The sequence below is a fragment of the Geotrypetes seraphini genome, chromosome 3 (genome assembly GCF_902459505.1).
Source record: "Geotrypetes seraphini chromosome 3, aGeoSer1.1, whole genome shotgun sequence".
NCBI lineage: Eukaryota > Metazoa > Chordata > Amphibia > Gymnophiona > Dermophiidae > Geotrypetes > Geotrypetes seraphini.
The window spans coordinates 137,041,972-137,067,620 of record NC_047086.1 but is presented as its reverse complement, the minus strand read 5'-3'; the positions used below and the strand labels follow the sequence as shown (position 1 = coordinate 137,067,620).

Below are 25,649 nucleotides of genomic sequence, written 5' to 3'. Positions count from 1 at the left end.
TATCCCTAGTGATATGTATAAGACAGATTTGTAAGCCTGTCACCTCTATTATATGCAAATCTGCCTTATGCATATTATTTATAGATATCTTGAAAACCAAACTAGCTGGGGAGTCCCCCAAGACAGTTTTAAGAACCACTGCTTTATGCAATCTACTTCGATTACCTGCGCAACAAATTTTAACATTTTTTCTGGGGCAAGAAAAATGAGGTTTACTCCTGTGTATGAAAATAGCCTCAGTTTTCTCCTATCACGTATAGTTTTTGAGCAAATCACAAATAGTTATAGCATGAGAAGTCATAATGTAATGCACTGCGCCAATTTAAGAGTTCCTATAAATATTATTTTCTAGAATCGTTTTGCTGTTGAAGTGCATTTATAAACGAGATTAGGAGCATCTCTAATTAATGTCCAACAATAGTCAGCCAGCACTGATGAATTCCATTTGCCCTGATATTGTTTCTCCATTGTAGCAATGTCCTAGTGAAACCTTTCCCCGTGCTCATCACTAACACTACCAAGATTATCGAGGAAAAAATCCAGATGCGAGTGGAGAAAATGAATTTTTAGTAACATGTTGTATTTGAGATCACAGAATGCTTTAAGCATCGTCTCTACACCATTTGGACATAATCTGGTGCCTTCCTATTCCCCAGAAAATTCTCAATTACATTCTTCAGTACTATCCATGCACTTTTCTCACGTCCTTGCAAGACTTCATCAAAGTGCCTGTGTCTCAACAATTCTCTTATTTGTGGCCCCACAAACATGCCTTTCTTTAACTTCTGAGCACTTATGAAAGGAAATTTTTCATGTAAATAGCGAAATCCTTCACCTTCCTTGTTCATAGCCTTAACAAAGTTCTTGATAAGTCCTAGTTTTATGTGAAGAGGTGGCAGTAGCATTTGTTTCGGATTGACAAGAGGATGGTGAATTACATTTTTTCTTCCAGCAGGATCCAAATTTTTACAAAGTGGCCAGTCTTTAATGATGTAATGGGATCCTCTGTCTCGGCTATCCCACTCACAGATAAAATAGCAGTACTTTGTGTAGCTCAACTGCAGACCAAGTAACAATGTGATGACCTTCAGATCAGCACAAATCTGCCACTTGTACTCGCTGTACTTAATATGATCTAAGAGGAGCTGCAAATTTTCATAAGTTTCCTTCACGTGGACAGCGTGACCAATAGGAATAGATAGATATACGTTATGCAAAAGCATTGCCTTCAGACTTAGCTTTGACGCATCAATGAACAAGCGCTATTCATTAGGGTCATGATTTTGACTAAATGCTTGTAATAATCCATCTATGTCATGACAAAATGGCAATGATTCTGTCAGAGAGAAATGTTTCATGAGGGCCTTGTGACGATTTTGGAACACGGAGATGTTGGTCTCAGGTGTCAAGAGATTCCATTGACAAAGCCTGGAGCCTAAGAGTTTAGCTTGTCTCTTAGATAAAATAAAATTTCAAATGAGGTCATTTAATTCTACCTGAGTTATTAAGTGAGGCTCACCGGAACTTGAAATCAAGAACTCAGGATCATTTTCAGATTCCAGTTCCATAGTCATCAGTACATGCTTCAGAGCCTTCTTCTAAATCCAATGTATAAATTCCAAGTGGTTTTAGAATTGGAAGATTGTCATCATGAGGCACAGTCGTATTGCAGATTCAAGATTAGGATATTGAATTTGATTCTCTGTTTTCGAACAAAATCCAGACACAACAATCTGTGCAATGGTCCTTCTGTTCCCTCCAAACCATTGGAACAGCAAATGGCATCAATGGACGAACGCCTTTCAATCATGCTCCAAGGTTGTTGGCACAGGATTTACAACACACATGAGGTGCCCAAACCTTATCTTGATCTCCAATTTTGCAGCCAAAATAGAGTTCATAGGCTTTTCTTATGAGTGGAATCATATTTCTCTTTTGAATCTTATGAGTGGAGTCATATTTCTCTTGTATACTCCCCACAGACATAACAGAAGATGTCAGGGTGGTTCGCATACTTTCTTGACATTATACTAACAAAACAACAAAAATGTTTCAAAAGCAACAATTTGATAACTAAGAAGCAAAACCCTGATACAAAATTGATGATTTAATCTCAACTATGCTGATGAAGCTTGAAAATTGCTGATGATACAATACAGCACATTGCTGATGATGCAACAGGCCTACGGAGAACTGCATATTCCAACTCTGCCTCCTCACCCATAATAATTTAATTATATAGCACATTATTACATCATTAAAATTAATATTTTAGCTTAAAAATCTAATTTGAGGCAAACCGTTTTAATATTTCAGAGATTGTTATAACTTACTCCAAGCATTAGAAAATATAGCGAAAATGTTAATTTTTGCATTATAATGCTCTTTTGCCAAAAATCAGAGGGTTAAACTGAAAAATTAAGGTCAGTTTTGAATTCAGCGACCCCAAATCACTATAGAACACCCACTACAATTTATGCCCCCAAACCTCTTTTGCACTTATGAGAAGACATAAACAATTCTACTGGCATCCCCTCCAAGACTGCCAGCTGCTCACCTCCAGGGAGATAGTCAGACTGCACTTCAGTGCACTCTACCCAGGGATCACCCTGTTGCCCTGCTACAGACACACCATCCTTTCTTACCACTGCCCCAGGGATGGGTCTGTTCTCAGCGGCGAAAGAACACATCCTTGCTATTCTTAATAGGGCAGGGCTGGAGCATGCCCGATCCACTGGCAATAACAGGAAGGGACTGGGCTGGGCTTTCTTTCCAACTGCTCTAGAGCTCTGCTAAGCTCACAGTGAATTTGAGCTACACAGTGGATGAAGAGCTTCTTTACCTTAATATTTCAAACCTCCTAAGACTTAAGATAGCAACACAAAGAAGCTCTTCTGAACCATGCAACTTTAATTTACTGTGAGCTTGGCAGTTCCTCAGTGCAATTGGTAAGGAAGCACATTTTAATGGCAAAGCAGGCATGACAGAGGACATAAAATCCTGGATACCATGGCAATCTGATGCCTGGAATTTATCAAGCCTCACTCTATACAAATTGATAACAGTGGAATCCTTCTTTTGAAACACAAGAGCTTATTGACATCTGAAAATGGAGATGGAGGTATTTTTTCCACCAGCTTGATTCCTAAACCTTAAAAAGCTGTGCAAGGGAGGAGTAAGATATAGTTGAATAGAGTGTTTTATATGTATTCACTTAGGCTGCTATATTCTTAGGAGCAATGCCATAATTGAGCACCTCAAGGTAGGTGCATCCCATGTCGCCGAGTACAAATTCTAACTGCATCTGTGCACCAGGATGCTTTATAAAATACTGTTGGCATTAATGTGTCTAACATTAGGCAGGAACAATTATACCATGTATATATTAACATCTAAGTTTTCCATAATATGCATGTAACTTAAAGCACTCTATAAGCTACATGTGTAATATGTAGACATGCCTATGCCCCTTCCATGCTCTGTCCAAATGTATGCCCCCAGGATGAGTCCCCCCTGTTTGATCATTCTAAATTACGGGATGCTTGGGCTCGGGACCTAGCTGTAGAATTACCTGATGATGTGCTTTTGCAGGCTGTCCATAGGTTACCTGCCTTTTGCAAATATACTACTTTTTGGGAACAACATTATAAGTTGATTTTCCGATTATACATTTCCCCTAAGAGGGCTTATCTTGCTGTGTTTCGTGAGGATGGGTCAGTAGGGTGGGCAGACTTGATGGGCTATAGCCCTTTTCTGCCGTCATCTTCTATGTTTCTATGTCTGCTGCTTGTCTACGTTGCCAGGCACCTGAGGCGGGCTTGGTACATTTGTTCTGGACTTGCCCTCATATTCGCACCTTTTGGACTGATGTTTTTCTCTTTGTAGATTGCATTTGGCACATCACAATTTAACGCTCTCCTTTATTCTTATTTGGAGCTGTTTCCCATTATTACCCTCGTCAAAGGGGGGCTGCTGCTTTCCTCAAGTAGGCTATCATTATGGCCCTGAAATGTATTTTTCTAAAATGGCTTGAGGGTGAAGCGCCGGATTACTCTCTCTGGCGGTGCCGGATTATTACCCTCCTGATGTGGGAACGAAGGGATGTGACAGAGTTTCAAGTTTATTAATAAATTTGATGAATCGCTTATTAGAATTACTAAGCGATGTACAAAATCAAAATAGAGTATAATAAAAAGAAACAAACATTTAACAGTGTACTTTCATAGAACACAAACATGAGTCGGGAGGGAAAGAATAAAAGTTACAATTTTCAATCTAAGTAGAAAAAAATGGAAAAAACAAGAGGGTAAGGGGTAGTAAACCACAGCATGATTTAAAATTTCACTAAAAATTTAAATATTAAAAGCATCTTTAAATAGATAAGATTTTAAAAGTTTTTTGAATATTGTGACGTCTTTTTCGTTTCTAATGTATTGTGGCAGGGCGTTCCACCATTGAGGTCCCATCACAGAGAATATGTCAGATCTTCTTGTTCCAATAATTTTCAGAGAGGGGACTGTAAGGAGATTTTGACCAGATGATCGGACTTTTCCTCTCTCAGAGAGCACGTTTTTCAACGCACCTGGGAACCCTTTTGGTCTACCCTAACTCTCTTGGCTCGTATCCGATTGCTTAACTGTTAACATAACATAAGAACATAAGAAGTTGCCTCCGCTGGGTCAGACCAGAGGTCCATCGCGCCCAGCAGTCCGCTCCCGCGGTGGCCCATCAGGTCCATGACCTGTAAGGTGATCCCTGTCTAAACCCTTTAATCTCCCTTGTCCTTCTATCTATACCCTTTCTATCTATTCCCTGTTTTATCTCTACCTCTATCTATATCCCTCAATCCCCGTATCTTTGAAACCCGGTAGTGTACTCTGTCCTATCACAACCTCCGGAAGCATATCCACCACCCTCTGAGTGAAAAAGAATTTCCTAGCATTGGTTCTAAACCTGTCCCCTTTCAATTTCTCTGAGTGGCCCCTTGTTCTTGTGGTTCCCAATAGGCTGAAGAATCTGTCCCTTTCTACCTTCTCTATGCCTTTCATGATCTTGAAAGTCTCTATCATGTCTCCTCTGAGTCTCCGCTTTTCCAGGTTTCTATACCTATCTTGTGCCCTGTGGTCACCACCTGAGGAAGGTACTGCAAGCAGACAAACTGTTAAGTAAGGAAAAATGGCACATACTTAGTTCAGGGCCGACATCTGAATGCCAGAGCCACAGGGCAAAATGACCCCGGAACAGCATCACACCTGGGCAGAGGCCGCAAACCAGACAGTAAGCACATCAACGAACCAGAAGGCAAGACCTATGATGTCCAGGAGCATTCAAGACAACAGGAACAGCCAGTAAGTCCCATGAGGCAGAGCTAGGCTGAGACCCTCCCCCCCCCATTGTCTGACAGATCCATAAAATGCTGAGGCAAGAAAACCGCTAGGCAAAGTTGACCTTTGTCCTGCCAAATAGCCATAACGAACTGCCAGAGAAGCATCGAGCCACTTTCAACAAAGGGGTGGAAGCTAGCCAAGAGATACTGTGCCTAACGTCCATGGAATGCCGTCTCCGGGAACCAGAGAAACGTAGTAAATTGTGCTCGGGTAACCAGGCAGCCGAAGCTGCGATGTACCTCTAGAGACAGAACAAGCGACAAGACTAGCTATCCTGCCAAACTTGGCCAAATACAGTCCAGGAGGAGCAAGCCACTTGCAAGGAGCCAGGACTCAATAAGAAATTAGTGGATCGGCCTACCATACCACAATAGATTGGACTGGAGGTCCATTTTTTTGTGGATATCTTTTGTTTCATGAGTAAATCAAGGAAAATATTTGTTGTTTATCTGTAATTACATCACTTTCTTTTCCAGAGATAAATTTTAAAAAAAGATTTGACATCAATATGTGAACATTTCTTAAGAAGAACTGAATATTTCATGGGGTGTGCTAATTTTTTCATATAACTGTAAGTCATTGGCGAGGCCACACTTGGAATATTGTGTTCAGTTTTGGAGGCCATATCTGGAGGAGTTGCCGTACAGTTGATTCCATGTTTATTTGCATCCTTAAGTTTTAGTTGGCCAGCCTGTATCGTTTTGTATCATATTATTGCCTATATTTGTGATGTAATTGGAAGGATGACCTTTTTTGGGGGGGCAGGGGGGGATGGGGGGGGGTTGTACAACAAAAATTTGAGCTTGTTTGTGTTTCATCTTGTGTATTTGTTTGATTTTCTTGTTGAGCTCAATAAAATATATTTAAACATAAAGTAGTATATAATACATATGCACATAACTGACAATTATCTCAGCAGTTATTTCACCTATGGCACACAACCTTAGCTGCAGAGTTACAGAATTACCTCTTTTACCAGATGTGTGTATTTGAGGATTTTTAGAGAGTATTTCCCTCCTTATTTTTAAATAGTATGTATCACATAAATAAGAATTTTTGTTTTAAGAAATATATATTTTTTTAAATATCTGATTATACATCACCTTATATCTTGTGATATGTTCCTTTCATGAGGTAAATAGCCATTTTATTTTTTGAGCACTGATGCATATGTCAGGGTGTTGTAAATTGTACAAATAAAGAAATCTGCTTCTGATGCTTACTTGCATTGCTTTCCATTGGTGGCCTTTCATCTAACCTGTAACATGCAGAGAAAGATACAGGATTTAAAGATCATAGAACTAAAGCACAGAGATATTAAGTCCACATTTCAAAGTTACTAAAAAAAAAAAGTTACTGATAAGAAATATGTGATGATAACTTCTAGCACAGTGAAGTGCTGCATTGAAAAAAATAAGTTTCAGGTCAATATACTGTATTGGGTTAGATTAGCTAACAAATGGTGCCAAGGTAAGAGGTTTGGTGCTATTAATACTTTATAATTTCTTGGTGTGCTGAAGCAGCTGCTAGACATACATCATAGACCTAAAGCACTCATTTAGGCAAAAATAGGAAAACATCATGCTTTGGTATTTGTGAAAAATTTCCTGACATGCATAGGTTCAATATATAATAAATACTGCACCAATATATGGGGAGGAAGGATTCTGAACAGCACAAGTTGTTTGCAATGCATGTGCATATCTTAGTACAGTGCAGCAAAATTTCCAAGGAAATCCACAAACTTGTATATAGCTTCCCTTTGAAAATGGCCTGGTATAACTTATGCATACTAACAGTGGCTGTAGACTTTGCACCTGCTATTTGTTTGGCAGCTAGAATGTGGGGAAAATAGCAAACATATGTTGGAAAATGGCAAGTACACATGGTTTTCTCCTCATCTAACTTAAAGAGATTCTTGTAGTCATGCTTAACACAGCTAAAAGTGAAAGCAATTGTCTGCCATATCATTTTACCCAGGTGAATGGCTTTGAAAACTCTCTTCCCCAAATGTAAGGAGGAGGCTGAAAATTACATGCTGATTAATCTGACCTCAGTGGTGAGTACATTAATTGAGGATAGTGCAATTCATGGAAGCAGAGGCAGCCTTATCATTAGAGCAACTGATGTGGAAAGCTGGACTTGGAGGACATTGGGTTAGATTCACAAAGCAAACCGATCGTGTACAGATCGATTTGCGACCCCTTAGCGACCTGATTTCTCTCCGGCCCGATTTGCTAACCTCTCCTGTGATCCGCTTCCAATCCGTGCATGCAAATGAGGGGAACTGTATGCAAAGTAGGTAGGGAAGCAATTCACTAAACAAATTTCCCGATCCAACTGGGCTGGCCAATCAACCCAAAAACAACTGCTGGGGACCAGTCGTAAACGTCTTTTCGACTCTCCAGCTCCATTAAGCCTTGCTCTCTGCCGGCCCTGCTCTCTGCTACCTCAAATCTCTCCTGCCATTCCCCGAACTGTGAGCCCATGATTTTAACCCATGGGTTAAAACCACAGGCTCCCTGGCCTACAATAGTTAAAATTTTTTAAAAAGGCCTACAATAGTTAAAATAATTTTTAAAAAAGGTTGCGGCTTAGACGCATGCCCCTCCGCAACATGCCGATGCCCCACAAAAGGCAGGAGGGATGCCAACAATGGCCAATCAGGGACTTCCTTAGACTCCTCCCTAAGAAGTCCCTGATTGGTTGAGGCACCCCAGGCCCCTCCAAAGGGCCAATGATCGGGATGGTGTAGAGCTAAAGTAGAAGGGGGGACTTTTTTCTTGATACAGCCTTCGGGCGAAACATGTCGGAATGACAGGTCCCTTCCCAATAATTACTGACAAAGGGAAAACTTAGAAAAAGAAAAAAAGATAAGTTGAAAGATTAATTATTTATTTACTGAAGTATTGAAGCACTATAGCACTTTATATAAAACACAACAGTCTGATGAAGAGGCTAGTGCCACATAGTATTTGGCCACTCAAATCAATTGGCTAATACTGGCACTTATGAAGACCAATGAATAAGTAAAAAGCTATAAGTAAACATGCTATGAAGTACTGTTTTTGGAGAACATGAGTGATAGTATTGCTGCACACATTATTTATTCAGACTAGAATCCTTCTCCAGCACCAGTGTTCAAATGAGCCAATCCTCTTTCTGTAATGTCCAGCTTTCACATCCGTAATTGACCTCTCAGAAAATGACTGCATGGACCAGTCTGATCTTTGTTTTAACTGTTCCTTGCCTTTAAATACCTTATCAATGGCCTTCATTATAAAGTGACCAAAGAAAGATTAGGTTCTTACCTCGGTAATCTTTCTTTCTTGTAGATGTGTCTAATGGTTCTGAATGCTAGGTTCTTGTATCTGCACTAGCAAGTTGCTTGCAGAAAACTGTCAGTCATATTTTCAACCCCACCTCCTTCCCAGGGAGCTGCTCCTGACTCCTCAGTTTATATAACAGAAAATGTGGAATTACACTACAATTTTGTTCTGCTCTGTAACATACATAGGAAACAACATTATAACAGTCAAACTTGTGCAACTACACTTCTCCCTCTGTATTCACGGTGAATGCGGGCGGAACATAGCCGCGAATATGAAAAAAACGCAAATAACTTTTCAATAGTTATTTGCGGTTTATTGTAAAAACCAGCGTTTTTACACATGAATGCACTGGAAAAAGACGGCTCTGCTCTCCATTCTCTCCTCCAGGCCAACGGTGGGAGCCCTCCAATCCATGCTCTACACTAATCCGCGGCCAGCTCCATTCACTGTCCGCTCCGATTTTACACACAGGAGAAAGAAGAGGTGGGGGACACGCGCACATGCCTCCAGCAAGGATTGGGAGGCACTGACAGTGACCCGGAGCACCGAAGCCTTGCGACTGACAAGACACCGCAGCAATGGGTGTCCCGCGCCTGCCAAAATCCAGCCAATCATCTCGCAGTATACAAAGGGGGGTGTCCTCTGAGGGGTAATTGTTTCATTCTACCTTTCTTGCTCCCCCCCCTCACACACACACACTCCCTTCCGAAAAAATAACAAACACACAAAACACTAAATTCTCTGCGTGAGGAAGAAAAAAGGCAGAGCATGGAAGCAACGATTTTCAGAGTGATGTAATTTTGGGGGGCGGAATCAGCATGCAAAAAATCGCTTCGTGCTGAAACCGCAAATACGGAGGGAGAAGTGTAGCACTAATTATGCATAGAGCTAGTAGCTACTTGCATAAGCTGCTATCAAGCAGAGACTTTAGCCAGACTCTAAGGTCATGAGGATTTATCTATACAAAATCTTTTTTTCTTTTTTACTCTCAGCTCCTCTGAAAGGGAGCAACTTCTTCAAATCCAGACTGATCAGAAGGCAGAAGGCAGACAAAGCCCATACACAGGGCAGGGCTACAGGGCCACTAGACCTCTACAAAAAAGAAGATTACCAAGGTAAGAACCTAATCTTTCTTTCTAGTGCAATGTAGTAGAATGGACTGATAGGGATGTACCAAAGCAGTCTCCAGAGCCTAGGGCAGGCCCGCTGTGCCTGTCTTTAAAATGGAGGCCCTGAAAGCAGCATCCTTCCTGGCAGTAACCCCCTTAATGGAGTGCGCTTTCAATGCGATCAGTGACTGTTTACCACAGCCCATGTAAATGGAGGAAATGGGCACTTTAATTCATCTGGATATCAAGGCCCTAGATGATGGGCTTCCTTTCTTGGCATGACAGGTCACAGCATAAAGGTGATCTGAAAGGCAAAACTCATAGGTATGAAGCATTCGCTTGATATCCAGCAAATGGAACGCTTTATTCTTTTTCTTATACCCCATAGGGTGGAAAAACGGGCAAATGGATTTCCTGATTGACGTGGAAGGATGAGACATTTGGTAAAAAAGACGGAACTGTGTGTAAGGAGAGCCCTGCTTCCATGATCCTAAGATACGGCTCCTTGCAGTAAGGAGCTTGTAACTTGGAAACCTGTCTCGCTGATATAATCACCTCTAGGAACACTGTCTTGACTGTAAGATCCAAAAGGGAAACCTCCCGTAAGGGCTCATACGGAGCCTTGAAACACAATGTTAAGGTTCCAGGAAAGGAAAGGGGAATGCACCAGAGGGAGCTACTGCAGAGTCCCTTTAATGAACTGGGTGAGAGGCCAAGGAGCCTCATTCCCCTCAAGCTTGGAAACAGGAAAGCCTGCTACCTGCACGTTCAAAGAACCTACCAACAGCCCATTCTGAAGTCCCTCCTGCAAAAAGTCCAAAACTACTGAAATCGGAGCTCGCTAGGGTTCTACATCCTTCACCACACACCAGTGTTGAAAGGACTTCCAAGCCTTAGCACAGGCTGCCACTATGGATGGTTCTTAACTCTGAGCATTATGATAATGACCATGTCTGAATAACCCTTGCTTGTAAGGGCCACTAGCTTAAGAGCCATGCCAAAAGCCCAGTGTGTTCTAGATTCTCGATAGGAACCGTTTCCTGAGTAAGAAGATCCACTTGAACCAGAAGTCTGAGGCCTGCATCCCTCTGTAGATGACTAGGTCTGCAAGGCCAATCGGACAACACTATGACTACCAAGCTGGGATGGACTGAAATCTTTGAATGACTTGACTGAACATGGGCCATGGGAGAAACACATACAAGAGCTCATTCTCCTGCAATGGTTGGAATAATGTGTCCAACCCCTCGCTTCTGAGCTTGAATCTTCAGCTATAAAAATGAGGTGTTTTGGTGTTCACTACCGAGGCCATCAGATCCATTTATGGAGACCCCCACTACCGAACGCCTGTGGAGACAGTGACCATTCTCCCGGATCGAGAGTCTGCCAACTGAGAAAGTCAGCCTGCACATTTTCCATTCCTGCTATGTGTGCAGCCAAGAGAGCCTGCAAGTGAGCTTCTGTCCACTGGAAGAGGAGTTGAGCTTCTATGCACAACAGTGCGCTTCTTGTGCCTCCTTGCCTGTTGACATTCTACCACTGTTGCACTCTCCGAGAAGACTCTGACTGCCTTGTGTTCCAGAGACTTCTCTAGTGCCTGAAGAGCTAGATGAAAGGCTCTGAGTTCTAGGTGATTTATGGATCACTTCTGCTGAGCTAGACTCCAATGCCCTTTGACTGGTTGTCTGTTGCAGTGACCCCCCCCCCCTCCAAGCATAAAGGCTGTCATCGGTCATTAATATCTCCCAGGAGGAGATAAGAGGCATGCCCCTGGAAATGACAGCTGACCTCAGTAATCATTGCAGGCTGATTTTTGCTGTAGGTAGCCTGGGGAGCAGCTGTTGCAGCGAGTCTGACTGAGGGGACCAGTGATAGAGAAGAGTCTGGCCCAAACAACTACCTTTATAGTCACTGCCATTGACCCTAGGATCTGCAGATAATGCCATGCCTTGGGAGCTGGACTCTGAAGGAGCTCCAAAATCTGGTTCTGGAGCACACTGCTGGACAAGTCACTTAGTCCTCCACTGCCCCAGGTACATTAGATAGATTATGAATCCACCGGGACAGATAGGGAAAATGCTTGCAGTACCTGTATGTAAACTGCTTTGAGTATGGTTGTAAAACTACAAAAATAAAAGTGGTATAGAAGTCCCAATCCCTTTAGTCTGCATGCATGGCTCTGGAAGAAACACTTGGCCCAAAGCTGTGTCCAACAAGACTCCCAGGTACTCTGGGCGCTGAGTTGGTTCCAGCCGACTCTTCTTGAAGCTGATTACTCAGCCCAAGTCCTAGAAGAGTTGCACCACTCTCGAAACTGCCAGCTTGCCTTCCTCCTTGGATGGAGCTCTGATGAACCAAATGTCCAAATATGGGTGCACCTGAATCCCATCACCTTGGTAAAAGTGTGAGGTGCCATGGCCAGGCTGAAGGGGAACGCAGAAAACTAAAAATCATGCTCCAGCACATGAAATCACAAGCACTTCCTGTGGGCCTGGAAAATTAGAATGTGAAGATAGGCCTCTGTCAGATCGAAGGAAGAGAGAAATTCCCCTGGTGCTACTTTCTTCCAAGTCTAGAACCCAGAAGTCTGCGCCAATCTGAAACCAGACTGCCAAAAGGCCGACAGTTTGCCCCCTATCTGGGAGAGCTCAGCCCATGGCCTGGCATCATTGTGCTTTCTTAGTGGCTGTTGAGGAGCGAGAGCCTGAGGCTTGCTGAATCCTGCCCCTGCAGAATCTCTAACATGATCCCTGAAAGGGTCTTTGCATTGTCTGATCTCCTAAATACAAAAATTGCCCAGTCCTAAACTCTGGGCCGTCTGGGGTCTGCTGTACTGAAAGGACTTGGAGTGACAATCTGTAACACTGGCCATCAGGTCATCTAGGCCTTTGCCAAAGAGCATCTGCTCCTGAAAGAGAAACCTGCTTAGCGTAGCTTTAGAGGTAGCATCTCCTGCCCACTGTCTGATCCAGAGCATCCGTTGGGTGGAGATAGCATAGGCTGAGACCTTGCTCATAACTCTGGTAAGATCATATAGAGCATCCGCAATATAATTCACTCCAGACCTTTCTGTGAGGCAAGTAAGTAAAAGTAAAAGGAAAAGAAGGCCACTTTGGTTCTTATAAGTAGTAGCTGAGAAGGTAAGGAATACGAGGTTAGTTTTCATAAGCTACAAAAGATTGTAGAAAGAGAAAGACAGGCAAAAATATCTGGAAAAGATAAGAGAAGCTGGTCGAGTAGTTGGGAAAGCAAAGATGCAAATGGAAGAAAAAATAACTGAATGGGGAGATAAGGCATTTTTTAGATATATCAGTGATAGGAAGAAGTGCAAAAGTGGCATTGTGAGACTCAAAGGTGAAGGGGAGAAATATGTAGAAGCTGATAAAGAAAAGGTTGAACTGCTTAATAAATATTTCTGTTCTATATTCATGGCTGAAGCGCTGGGAGCGTGACCGCAGAAGACAAACGCAAATAGGAATGGAGCAGTGGTAGACCCTGATTGATTTTCAGAGGGTTCTGTTTGTGAGGAGCTGGGTCAACGATTGGCTGAGTGGAAGACTTCAGAGGGTGGTGGTCAACGGCACCCTCTCTGAGACATCGGAAGTGACTAGCGGAGTGCCGCAGGGCTCGGTCCTGGGACCATCCCTTTTCAACATATTCATAAGGGACTTGACCCAAGGGCTTCAGGGTAAAGTAACATTGTTCGCCGACGACGCCAAACTGTGTAATATAGTAAGTGAAAGCAATCTCAAGGATAATATGACGCAGGATTTGATCACGTTGGAAAACTGGTCCTCGACATGGCAGCTGGGCTTCAACGCTAAGAAATGTAAGGTCATGCATCTCGGCTGCGGAAATCCATGCAAAACTTACACCTTAAATGGGGAAACACTAGCTAGGACTTCAGAAGAACGGGACTTGGGAGTAATCGTCAGTGCTGATATGAAGGCTGCCAAACAGATGGAGCAGGCCTCATCCAAGGCAAGGCAGATGTTGGGATGTATCAATAGAGGCTTCATCAGCCGCAAACCTGAAGTCATAATGCCGCTTTACAGAGCCATGGTGAGACCTCACCTGGAATACTGTGTGCAATTTTGGAGACCACACTACCAAAAAGATGTGCTTCGAGCTGAATCTGTCCAGCGAATGGCCACTAGAATGGTCTCCGGACTCAAGAGTCTCACATACGAAGAAAGACTGGGCAAACTACAGCTATACACTCTTGAGGAGCGTAGAGAAAGGGGAGACATGATTGAGACATTTAAGTACATCACAGGTCGTGTCGAGGCGGAAAGCGATATATTCTTCCCCAGGGGACCCTCGGTCACAAGGGGGCACCCGCTCAAACTCAGAGGAGGGAAATTTAATGGTGACACCAGGAAGTATTTCTTCACAGAAAGGGTTGTAGATCACTGGAACAAACTTCCGGTGCAGGTGGTCAAGGCCACCAGCGTGCTAGACTTTAAGAATAAATGGGACATCCACGTGGGATCCCTATGGGGGTCGAGCTAAGGATCTGGGTCATTAGCACTCAGACTTGATGGGGTGGGTCAGAAGAGTGGGCAGACTTGATGGGCTGTAGCCCTTTTCTGCCGTCATCTTTCTATGTTTCTATGTTTCTATGTAGACAAAGCGACGGGGCCGGATGGTGTACAGCTGAGGGTGCTGAAGGAACTTAGAGAAATTCTGGTTGCTCCGCTGACTGACCTTTTCAATGCTTCACTAGAGTCAGGAGTGGTACCAGAGGACTGGAGAAGGGCAGATGTGGTCCCTCTCCACAAAAGTGGAAATAAGGAAGAAGTAGGAAATTTCAGGCCTGTAAGTTTGACTTCTGTGGCAAGCAAATTAATGGGAACACTTTTAAAACAGAGAATAGTGAAGTTTCTGGAATTCAGTGGACTGGAGGCAAGATGAATTCACTAGAGGTAGGTCTTGTCAGACAAATCTGATCAATTTCTTTGGGTGACCAGAGAACTGGATAGAGGGAGTGCGCTAAATGTGGTGTACTTAGATTTTACAGTCAAGCAAAAAGGCAAGAGAGGAGTCTTTCCAACCAGTAATGAAGACTGTATTACTCTCAGTTTTACTTCAGCTAAGGTACTGCAGTGTCCCCTGAAGAAGGCATGCTTGTACGCCAAACTGGGATCCCTGTTGGGACCACTGTTCCTAATAAAGTCTTCATTACTGGTTGGAAAGACACCTCCCTTGCCTTTTTGCTTGACTGTTCTTACTTTAAGACGAGGTGCTCTTCTGTTTGCCTGTCTGCTCTGTTTCCGAGTATTTAGATTTTAGCAAAGCCTTTGACAGTATTCCATAAAGATATCTAATAAATAAACTGAATGCCCTCGGGATGGGCCCCAAAGTGACGGGCTGGGTCAGGAACTGGTTGAATGGAAGGTGACAGAGGGCAGTGGTTAATGGAGATCGCTCTGAAGAAAGGGATGTTATCAGTGGTGTTCCTCAAGGTTCTGTTCTTGGGCCTGTTCTTTTTAACATTTTATAAGCGATATTGTTGAAGGGCTGTCGGGTAAGATTTGCCTCTTTACAGATGATACCAAAATCTGCAACAGAGTAGACATACCAGATGGTGTGAATAACCTGAAGAAAAACCTAGCAAAGCTTGAAGAATGGTCTGAAATTTGGCAGCTAAAATTTAATGTTAAGAAATGCAAGTTCATGCATTTTGGCTGCATAATCCCAAGGGAATGGTATAGTTAAGGGGATGAAGAAGTTATGTACACGACAGAAGAACAGGACTTAGTTGTCTCATCACTCCTGTCCAAGCTTCACTGGCTCCCGGTAATCTCCAGGGTTTACTTCAAATGTGCCTGCCTAATTTTCAAGATCCTTCATGGCATCTTTCCTCCCGTTATCCCATTATCTTGGAATTCCTCAAATCCTAATTCCACCAGATTCTCCCAAATATAAAAGGTATATCCCGTGCAGGAAAACTAGGGACATCCCTCCCCTTTAGAATCACTGAGCATCCTTTATAACGGTTCATAGACAAAACCGCGGAAGACAAAGGCTGGCGCCGACAACTGAGCGCAAGACGGAGGCGCGTGCCAAAGAAAATGACAGTTTTTAGGGGCTCTGATGGGGGGTTTTGTTGGGGAGCCCCCCACTTTACTTAATACAGATTGCGGCAGCGTTGTGGGTGGTTTGGGGGGTTGTAACCCCCCTCATTAAACTGTAAACTTAACTTTTTCCCTGTTTTTAGGGAAAAAGTAAAGTTTTCAGTAAAATGTGGGGGGTTACAACCCCCCAAACCACCCACAACGCCCCCACAATGTGGCACGATCTGTATAAAGTAAAGTGGGGGGGTTCCCCCCACACACACCCTCGTCGGAGGCGGCGCGGGGCCTTTGTCTTCCGCGGTTTTGACCTGACACCCTTTATAACATGTGCCTGCCTTTCCAGGCTACGTACTATGGAATGTGAAGGAGATGAGCTGGAGTAGATTATATGGTGCAGTGGTTAAAGCTATAGCCTCAGCACCCTGAGGTTGTGGGTTCAAACCCATGCTGCTGCAACTTGTGATCAAGTCACTTAATCCCCTCATTGTCCCAGGTACATTAGATAGATTGTGAGCCCACCCAAACAGACAGGAAAAAATGCTTGAGTACCTGAATAAATTCGTGGTATAGAAAATTGAATAAATAAATAAATAAATGTTCTCTATGACATTATTCATGTCATGGGTAAGGCGTCAGCTTATTCGATTTCTGCTTGCAGAATGCTCTGGATCAGACAATGGGCTGGAGATTCCAACTCCAAAGTTACTCTCAGTAGACTCCCCTTTAAGGGTCAGTTGTTATTTGGTAAAGGGCTGGACGATCTCATGAACTGTGTGGTGGACCGTTATACCAAGACACTGTTCGACAGCAGGCCCAGGACCTCTAGAGACTCAGGGCGCTCTAATTTTCATGGCTGCCGGTAATCTTGACAATATTCCAATCTCACATCCCAGAGGTTCTCCCAGAGCTTCAGGCAGAGATTTTCTGGATCCAGATATAACCAGACCTCAGCGTCCCATGCTACACTGTCCACCAAGAAACCACAATGACGCCAGGTAGGAGGAGGCCCCTCAGATTTGGGGGCTATCTCTCGGCGTTTTTCCTGGCCTGGATTCAGATTTTGTCTGATTGTTGGGTCTCTTATATCACCTATATAAGATAAGTGGTCTTTGAATCACTTATATAAGAAATGTGGTCTTGGTAGCTGACGACGACTATGATGTTTTTTTATACGGATGAATTATTAACAAGCATATGAACAAAAACTTTAAAAAACGTTATTTATATAATTTATTTTTGCATAGTTGAAGATTAGCATTTTTGCACACACAAATGATATAGTTGCAGTTTGCACATTTATAAGCTTTAAGGAGGTGGTGGAAGATCAATAATAATAATATGGTTGCCTTGGTTGAACAGCTATTCTAGCTGACCTGAATTTATTAGCAACCTTCTGAGATCTTTCCTCCAAAAACTCTTGGGGCTGATTTATTAGATAACACTTGTATTTTTACTCCTTTAAGATTGTTTAGCAATTAATAAGATCCACTTTTGGTTTTGAATTACCATAAGAACCATTTAACTCCAACTCAATCTATGAAGTACCTGGGAGTCTTGTTCGACACGGCGGCAGGCTGGGTCTATCTCAGGATACAGCGGGAAGAGCCTAAGGCCCTGATTGACTCAGATGCCTAAGGCTCCACCTTAGGCAACTCCCTCTGCATCACATGATGCTCTGAGGAGGGGAAGACCCCCCATTTTGAAACTGACATTAAAGGCAGTCTTTCTGGTAGCTGTGATCTCAGCGAGACGAGTCTCGGAGCTCCAGGCTCTTTATTGTAGACAGCCTTTTCTTAAAATTTCAGAGACTGGAGTCTCTCTTCACACTGTTCCTTCTTTTCTGCTAAAGGTGGTTTTGGCATTTCATGTCAATCAAGAAGTCCGTTTGCCTGTATTCCAGTCTACAGGACGGTTCTAAGAAACAGGACTGCATTTTGAAGAAGTTGGATGCGAGAAGAGTGCTTCTTCAATATCTAGAGGTCACCAATGAGTTTAGACTCTCTGACCACCTGTTTGTGCTGACTCATTCAACTAAGCGAGGTGCATTCAGCTTCCAAGGCCATGATTTCCAGATGGATCCATAAAGCCATTTCGTCAGCCTACATAATCTATGGGAAAGAGTCCCCTGTTTCTGTTAAGGCACATTCGACCAGAAGTGTAGTTTCGTCATGGGTAGAGGCTAGGGCAGATTTATAGAGCTGCAACTTGGTTCACTCTACATACCTTTGCCAAGTTTTACAGGACGGATGTTGCAGTATGAGAGGACTCTGCCTTTGGCTCCTCGGAGTTACGGGCAGGCGTAGTCAGCCCTCCCTAGATTTCTGGGACTGCTTTTGTATGTCCCGCTTGTCCAGAATGACAGTCTTATTGCACTGGAAAAAGAGATTATTTTCTTACCTTGATAATATCTTTTCCAGTAGATTGGTGTGTCATTCTAGCCCCCCCCCCCCCTGTCCTTCCTGCGCCCGGCAACTGTCTCTTTCTGTTTGTTCTTCTCCAAGTATGCCTCCTTTGTATAATTAGTCATACTTAAGTTGGGCGTCTGTAACTCGGGGACTGACTGTATTTGTATTTCTAATTTTTAGTTACTTATTCTACATTTGTTGAGAATCTGTTTAGGTAGCAGTGCAGCTTATGCTGTTTTCTTCCAAGGCGATGATGGTATATTGGTATTCTAGATCTCAGTGTGATAATTATTGAAGTGCTGCCTCTTCATAGACATGATTGCTGTTTGAGTTCTTTCAGTTCTGTAACAGCATAACAAGATTGATTTAAAGGTTCTAAGTGTGGTTTTGCAGAATACTGTGGCTGTTAGCATAAGCGTTTGCTGCTTCTCAGTGCACTGGATGTGTGGTATTATCCGTTTTAGGTGAGCTCTCCACACCTTCAAGTTCAACAAAATGTAAGCAACTGTGTTTTATTTCTATGGCTACTTGACAGCCAAATTATACCGCTTTTAAGCTGTGGGTAAAATGTATCAAGAGAAAGCAAATAGCAAGTCCCGTAGTATTTGAATTTCCATATGCAAGCCTTTAGTAGCTTTCAGTAGTGTACCTGATGAAGTACTTTCTCCCCCAGTCATAGTTACAACAGAAAATCAAATTTCAATTGCAGACTATTTTTGCAGTTTATCTATGAAAGACAGCTTGATTTTCATCTATCAGTTGTGCTATTACTTAATTTGCTCACTCAACGCAAAAGACAGCAGAAATGTATTTGTATATCAATATTATTGTTAAATTAATTTCATTTTATATCTAAACAGTTGTTGACAGATAGCTTCTTATATAACAACGTTCGTATTAGAACAAACCCAAACATATAACATTAGTTTTTTAAGCAGTAAGAAAATATCCGTCACAGCACAGAAAAGTATAAAATTACAGAATTTTTTAAAAGATGAAATGTTACTAAGGGCTCCTTTTACTAAGGTGCACTAGTATTTTTAGCGTGCACTACAATGCCGTGCGCGCTAACCCCACGCTACATGGAAAACACTAACGCAAGCTCTATGGAGGCATTAGAATCTAGCGCGCGCTAAAACCGCTAGTGCACCTTAGTAAAAGGAGTCCTAAGTCTATAAATTGTTTATAATTGTGCAAAATGTAGTTGGTATTCCATGCATTATTCTTTCAAAAAAAAATTTGGAGTATCACCAAATTCAGAATTATGTTTGGCTGATTTCTGGCATGTGATTTATAGCACCTGATGGAACCTCTGATGAACTGCTGACACAACGTGCGACATACAATATATTGAAGTTTGACATAAATCTAAAAGGATTTGCCTTGACTAGATTGATCTTACCTCTGTCTTTCCCATTCTGCATCTTTTCATCTTCTTCTGCACCACCTTCCTCTGCTTTAGAAAAAGAAGAGGAATGTTTTGTGGGGAAATCCTTCAATGTGGTAGCTGTTTTAATAACACTTATGGTTTTAGATAATTACCTGTTATACTTATAGGCATAATTTTCCCCTAAATTAGGAAATATTGGTGTGGGAGCTGTGTTAGTCCATTTTTAAAGGTAATAAATAGAAATAAAACAAAAAAGATGATAAAATATCTTTTTTGTTGGACTAACAAATACAGTTTTTGGCTAGCTTTCAAAAGCAATACCTATGAGGCATATGAGGCAGAGACACATCAAACAATCTGTCTTATTGTTCTCATATGCTTTATAATTATTTAAATAAGAGGTGCTACTATCCAGGCAAAGTTAAAAGGAACATAAAATTTATGTGCAGTCAATATAACAAAAATCTGTTTATTAGCAAATTATGGTACATAAATATATAAAAATTGGCAGCTTTAGCCATAACATGTTCATTGCTTAAGCCAAATATCTTTGCTTTAGCTTTAACCTTGCTTTCTCCCCCCAGCTCCCCCCAACTTGCTATCTGCTGCTTATGTTGATCACCACCTACTCTTTGATATACTTTTCTCTCCGTTTTTAAAGGCTTTTTCTTGATTCTCTCCTCTTATCTTTACATTCATACTTTTAGCATGTTCTCTGGTAAATCCTCTTCTATTACTATCCCACTATCAATTAGTCTGTTTCAGTGCTCTGTCATGGATCTTCTTAATTTCTTTATACTCATTTGCTTGGTTATATGAAGGAGTAACAAGTTGAGCATCTCAGCACAGACTTGTTTGAAGCAGCAGGGCCACAGCATCCAATATGAAAACTAACTCAGAGCTTCAATGCTCCACATCTGTGATAGAGTCTCCTCCAACATATTCCTCTCATCAGAACTCTGCACATTGGGGGGCGCTAGTGAGCACCACAGTAAATGGCTGCCTGATAGCTGTGCTCCGCAGACCGAACTCCTAAAAAGCTTCCATTCTCGATATCCACGAGTAAATAACTTTAGCCTGTAACATCTCTGGTCGAGCTAACGATGGCTGCCTCAAAAACCGGTAAGCGAAAGAGCATTGAGCCGATCTCGCCACAAAAAATAGCGCCGGCAAAAGATGACGGTGACTCGCTCCACACTGTCATGGCTGAACTTCGCGCCATGCGCGATCTTCTTACTTCCACCAACCAGAACACGGAAGTTATTAAAAGTGAACTAGCCTCTCTTAATGTGGAAATGGCTGTGTGCCGGTCTAGAATTGACACGGCAGAACAACAAATTGAGATTAATGAAGCGAACATAAAAGATCTACAACGGCAAATTAAAAAAATCGCCATCTTGGAACACGAGCTGGAAGACGCTCAAAACCGATCTCGTCGAAATAATCTACGCATCTTGGGTGTCCCGGAGTCGCGGGAGGGAAAGGACACTATAGCCTTCCTCCAACAGATGATACCTAAGCTCCTTAATACCACTTTTCAACACGAAATGGAAATTGATCGAGCGCATCGTGTGCCCACACACATGCTGGATGTCGCTGCCAAGCATCCAAGGCCTATTGTGGCACGCTTGCTGAGATACACTCAGGTGATGGAAATCATGAGATTGGCTAAACTTCAGCAGCCATTAAAGTTTGAAGGGCATAACATTCTTATCGTTCCTGATTTGTCTAAACAAACTGCTAAGCGCCGCAAACTTCTGTTGGAATTTCGTCCTAAACTGAAGCACATTGGAGCCAAATATGGCATGTTTTACCCTGCTACTCTCCGGGTTACTTATAATAACACCACGAAGAATTTCTCTCATCCTCATGAATTGGCTGACTATCTAGAAGCACAGGCTCCAAGTACCATCGATAAAACCTGAGCCGCCCTGATAATTCACTCAGGGGATGCAATCCCTGTGGCTTAGCAGAGCTCTGATTCATGGCTGCTGTAATCACTAACTGAAGTCATTCTTGCTGCACTTACTACAGATATGTTCTCTCTATGTGTTCAGTCATTGAAGCATTGTTGATATTTCAGTGTTTTTGTATTCTGCCTTTACTATGATTATCAGGCTCTAGTTAAACTTAATAGTCATACTACTTACTTTAATACGCAATGTTTGGTCTGCGTTGAGCTAGTTGAGGTTTGCCTTTGTGGCCTCTCTATCCCGTTTTACTTTTTCTACCATATGTCTGTTCTTCACTATCTCTATTCCTCAATCAGATATTTCTACAAGTCTATTTATCTTCTTTCTGTTATGTTTCTATAACGTTCTCCTGATTACTCACGTGCTTTTGAGATTTACCTCTCTATTATACTGCTGCCTATTACATCAATGACCTGGAAGAAGGAGTATCCAGTGAGATCATTAAGTTTGCAGACGACACAAAGCTATGCCGGGCAATCAGATCGCAGGAGGATAGCGAGGAACTCCAGAGCGACTTGTATCAGTTAGAGAAATGGGCAGAGCAATGGCAGATGAAGTTCAACGTGGAGAAATGCAAAGTAATGCATTTAGGTAGTAAGAATAAGGAACACGAGTATAGAATGTCAGGCGCAACTCTGGGTAAGAGCGAACAAGAAAAGGACCTGGGTGTACTGATAGATAGGACCCTGAAGCCGTCGGCACAATGCGCGGCAGCGGCAAAGAAAGCAAACAGAATGTTAGGCATGATAAAAAAAGGAATCACGAGTAGATCGGAGAAAGTCATAATGCCGCTTTATAGAACAATGGTCAGACCACACTTGGAATACTGTGTCCAACATTGGTCTCCCAACCTAAAGAAGGATATAAAACTGCTGGAGAGGGTGCAGAGACGAGCAACGAAGCTAATAAGAGGTATGGAGAGCTTGGAATATGAGGAACGACTCAAGAAACTGGGACTGTTCTCCCTTGAGAAGAGGAGGCTGCGAGGGGACATGATCGAGACGTTCAAAATGCTGAAAGGCATCGATAAAATAGAGCAGGAAAATAAATTATTTACATTGTCCAACGCGACACGGACAAGAGGACATGGTTTGAAGCTAAGGGGGGACAAGTCCAGGACAAATGCCAGGAAGTTCTGCTTTACACAGCGAGTGGTAGACGCCTGGAATGCTCTCCCAAAGGAGGTTATTAAGGAATCCACTGTGCTAGGATTCAAAGGCAAATTAGATGCACATCTCCTTACGAGAGGCATAGAGGGATATGGGTGACTAAAACTACATCAGGTGTATACCTGACTGGGCCTCCGCGTGTGCGGATCGCCGGACTCGATGGACCATGGGTCTGATCTGGAGATGGCAGTTCTTATGTTCTTAAGATTATGATGATCTTTAATATGCTTATACAGGTGGTATTAATTTGCTCATATCACTTTCCGCTTATGTTTTGCTTTTTACTTCTGACATTTCCCAATTTATCTTATTACCAGTAGAGAGTTTGACGCTCCTGATATGTCTGATTCTTAATTTTACACTTTTACTACTTATCCCTGAAAAGCTCTGCATTTTATTCCGAGGGGGTGATATATATGATAACCTTTGGATATGTATGTACTTTTACTTACTGTTATTATATTGATGTATTGGTATTAATATGGCATTGACATTCAGCTCCCTTAATGTTAAGGGACTTAACAACCCTGTTAAGCTTCAAAAAATTAGTGATTATATAACTAGGCTACAAACAGATATAACCTTTATTCAGGAATCGCATCTTTCAGCTAAAGACTCGTCCAAGATTTAGTTTCCGTGGGCTTTCCCCACAGTGTTCTCTCCAGCTGATGATAAAAAGAATGGGGTCATGGTAATCATAAAACGTAGACAAGATATTAAGATTATTGACCACAGCTCTGATATTCACGGCAGATGGATTTTGCTCTCCTTGGAAGTGAATGGGAAGCCTATTACCTGTTTGAATATATATGCCCCTAATGTCGACACTCCATGTTTCTTTGATACACTATCTGATATTCTTTCAGTAACAGAGGGAGCATCCTATATAGTAGGGGGTGACTTTAACTTAGTTCTTGACCCTTCTAAAGACCGTCAGTCACATGCTACTTATAAAAAATCTAGATCTTGGTTTAAACTACATGATTTCATTACTCAATTTGATCTAATTGACTCTTGGAGACTCACACACCCTACTGATCACTCATTCACTTACTATTCACCCCCACATTCCACATACTCTCGTATAGATTATTTTCTAATTAGTGCTTCACTAGCTACCTATCTGACTTCTACTGATATTAAAGAAATTGCCATCTCAGATCATGCAACTATTCTACTATCCCTTAATAACATCTCTACTCCTACTCCATACCGTCAATGGAGACTCAATAATTCACTCCTACAAGATCCAGAATTTGTGGAATATATATCTGTAGCTATTACAGACTTCTTCTTATTCAATATTGGCTCGTCTAGTTGTTGGGTGACACTTTGGGACACATTTAAGGCATATATCAGAGGTGAAATAATATCTCGGGCTGCATATCTCAAAAGACAATCCCTACGTCTGACTAAGGAACTAGAACTCAAGATTAAAAATTTAGAATCTTATCATATCGCCCACCCCTCTGACTATCAAAGCCTTCTACAACTGCGCGCACTCAGAGTAGAATATAATGCCTTACTCAGTAAAACGGCTTCCCATACGCTACTTCTGAGAAACGCTTCATATTACATGGAAAACAACAGATGTGGACATAGACTGGCTCAATACTTGAAAGGCAAAAATTCTAAAACATATATAGCCGCTCTGACCGGTGAAAATGGCGAGACCCTGACTAATTCTAGAGATATACTCTCTCACTTTCATCGGTTTTATTCATCTTTATATTCCTCAGATTTAGGTAATTACTCCTCTGCTACCTCATTTTTGAACTCTCTCCCACCTTTGTCTATAGATGACTCTCATGCTCAGGATTTAGCACGTCCTTTGCATAAAGATGAAATTTCGTTGTCTATTCGTCAATTAGCAAAAAGCAAGGCTCCGGGACCTGATGGTCTTACAGCGGAATTTTACCAAACATTTCTTCCTCAGATACTTCCCCACATGTTTACCTTCTTTACAGCTCTCTTGCAGTCTGGTGTTGTCTCCGGTACATTCACTGAAGCTACAATTATTGTGTTGGCTAAACCTGATAAATCACCTCTAAATGTAACTAACTATAGACCTCTCTCTTTAATAAATACTGACGCAAAAATTTTTGCAAAACTTATTGCCACTAGATTGATCCCCAGTTTACAACAAATTATTCTACCCGACCAAACAGGTTTTCTGCCGGGCCGACTTTCAGGTGACAACACCAGACTGCTAACCGACGTTATTCACATGTCCAGCTCTTTACAAACCCCATTACTACTCATGGGATTAGACGCTGAAAAAGCGTTCGATCGTATAGAATGGGGCTATATTTTTCAGGTACTACATTGGTATGGTTTCCCGGCCTATATTATTTCCATGATTAAACTCTTATATACAGCCCCTACGACACGATTATATATTAATGACTTGTTCTCTGCTCCTTTCCATCCTAAGAGAGGTACCCGACAGGGTTGCCCTCTCTCACCGCTCCTTTTCAACATTGCGCTGGAACCCTTTTTGACAGCGATTCGTGTCAATTCTAATATAATAGGACTCAGACTGAACTCTGCTGAAATAAAAATTTTGGCGTACGCTGACGACGTCCTCCTATACACTACCCCCGGATCTACCTCTCATATACTAGATTTAATTTCCCAATATTCTAATATATCCGGCTACAAACTAAACTCGACTAAAACTGAAATTATGCCACTTAATTGCCCAGAATATCATGCGGAAATTAAAAAATATGGATTTATATGGTCTCCAAATAAGATCAAGTACCTGGGAGTATATTTTGGTCCGTCTATCGAAGACACGATCACAT

The 25,649-nt window shown here is 42.1% G+C and overlaps 1 protein-coding gene across 10 annotated transcripts in view; it reads right to left on the bottom strand.

The window, feature by feature from the left end:
• The window catches only part of DTNB (dystrobrevin beta), a 420,990-nt gene that overhangs the window by 50,364 nt on the left and 344,977 nt on the right, over window positions 1-25,649 (bottom strand). For 6 of the 10 annotated variants that reach the window (XM_033938256.1, XM_033938251.1, XM_033938250.1 and 3 more), the window contains 2 exons: window positions 19,713-19,766; window positions 6,611-6,645 (listed from right to left, as the gene is read on the bottom strand). In XM_033938256.1, coding sequence (XP_033794147.1) covers window positions 6,641-6,645; window positions 19,713-19,766 — 59 coding nt within the window. In that variant the 3' untranslated portion in view covers window positions 6,611-6,640. Of the gene's footprint in view, window positions 1-6,490; window positions 6,646-19,712; window positions 19,767-25,649 lie in introns of all 10 variants that reach the window. The other 4 variants (XM_033938255.1, XM_033938254.1, XR_004538816.1 and 1 more) reach the window with 3 other exon arrangements.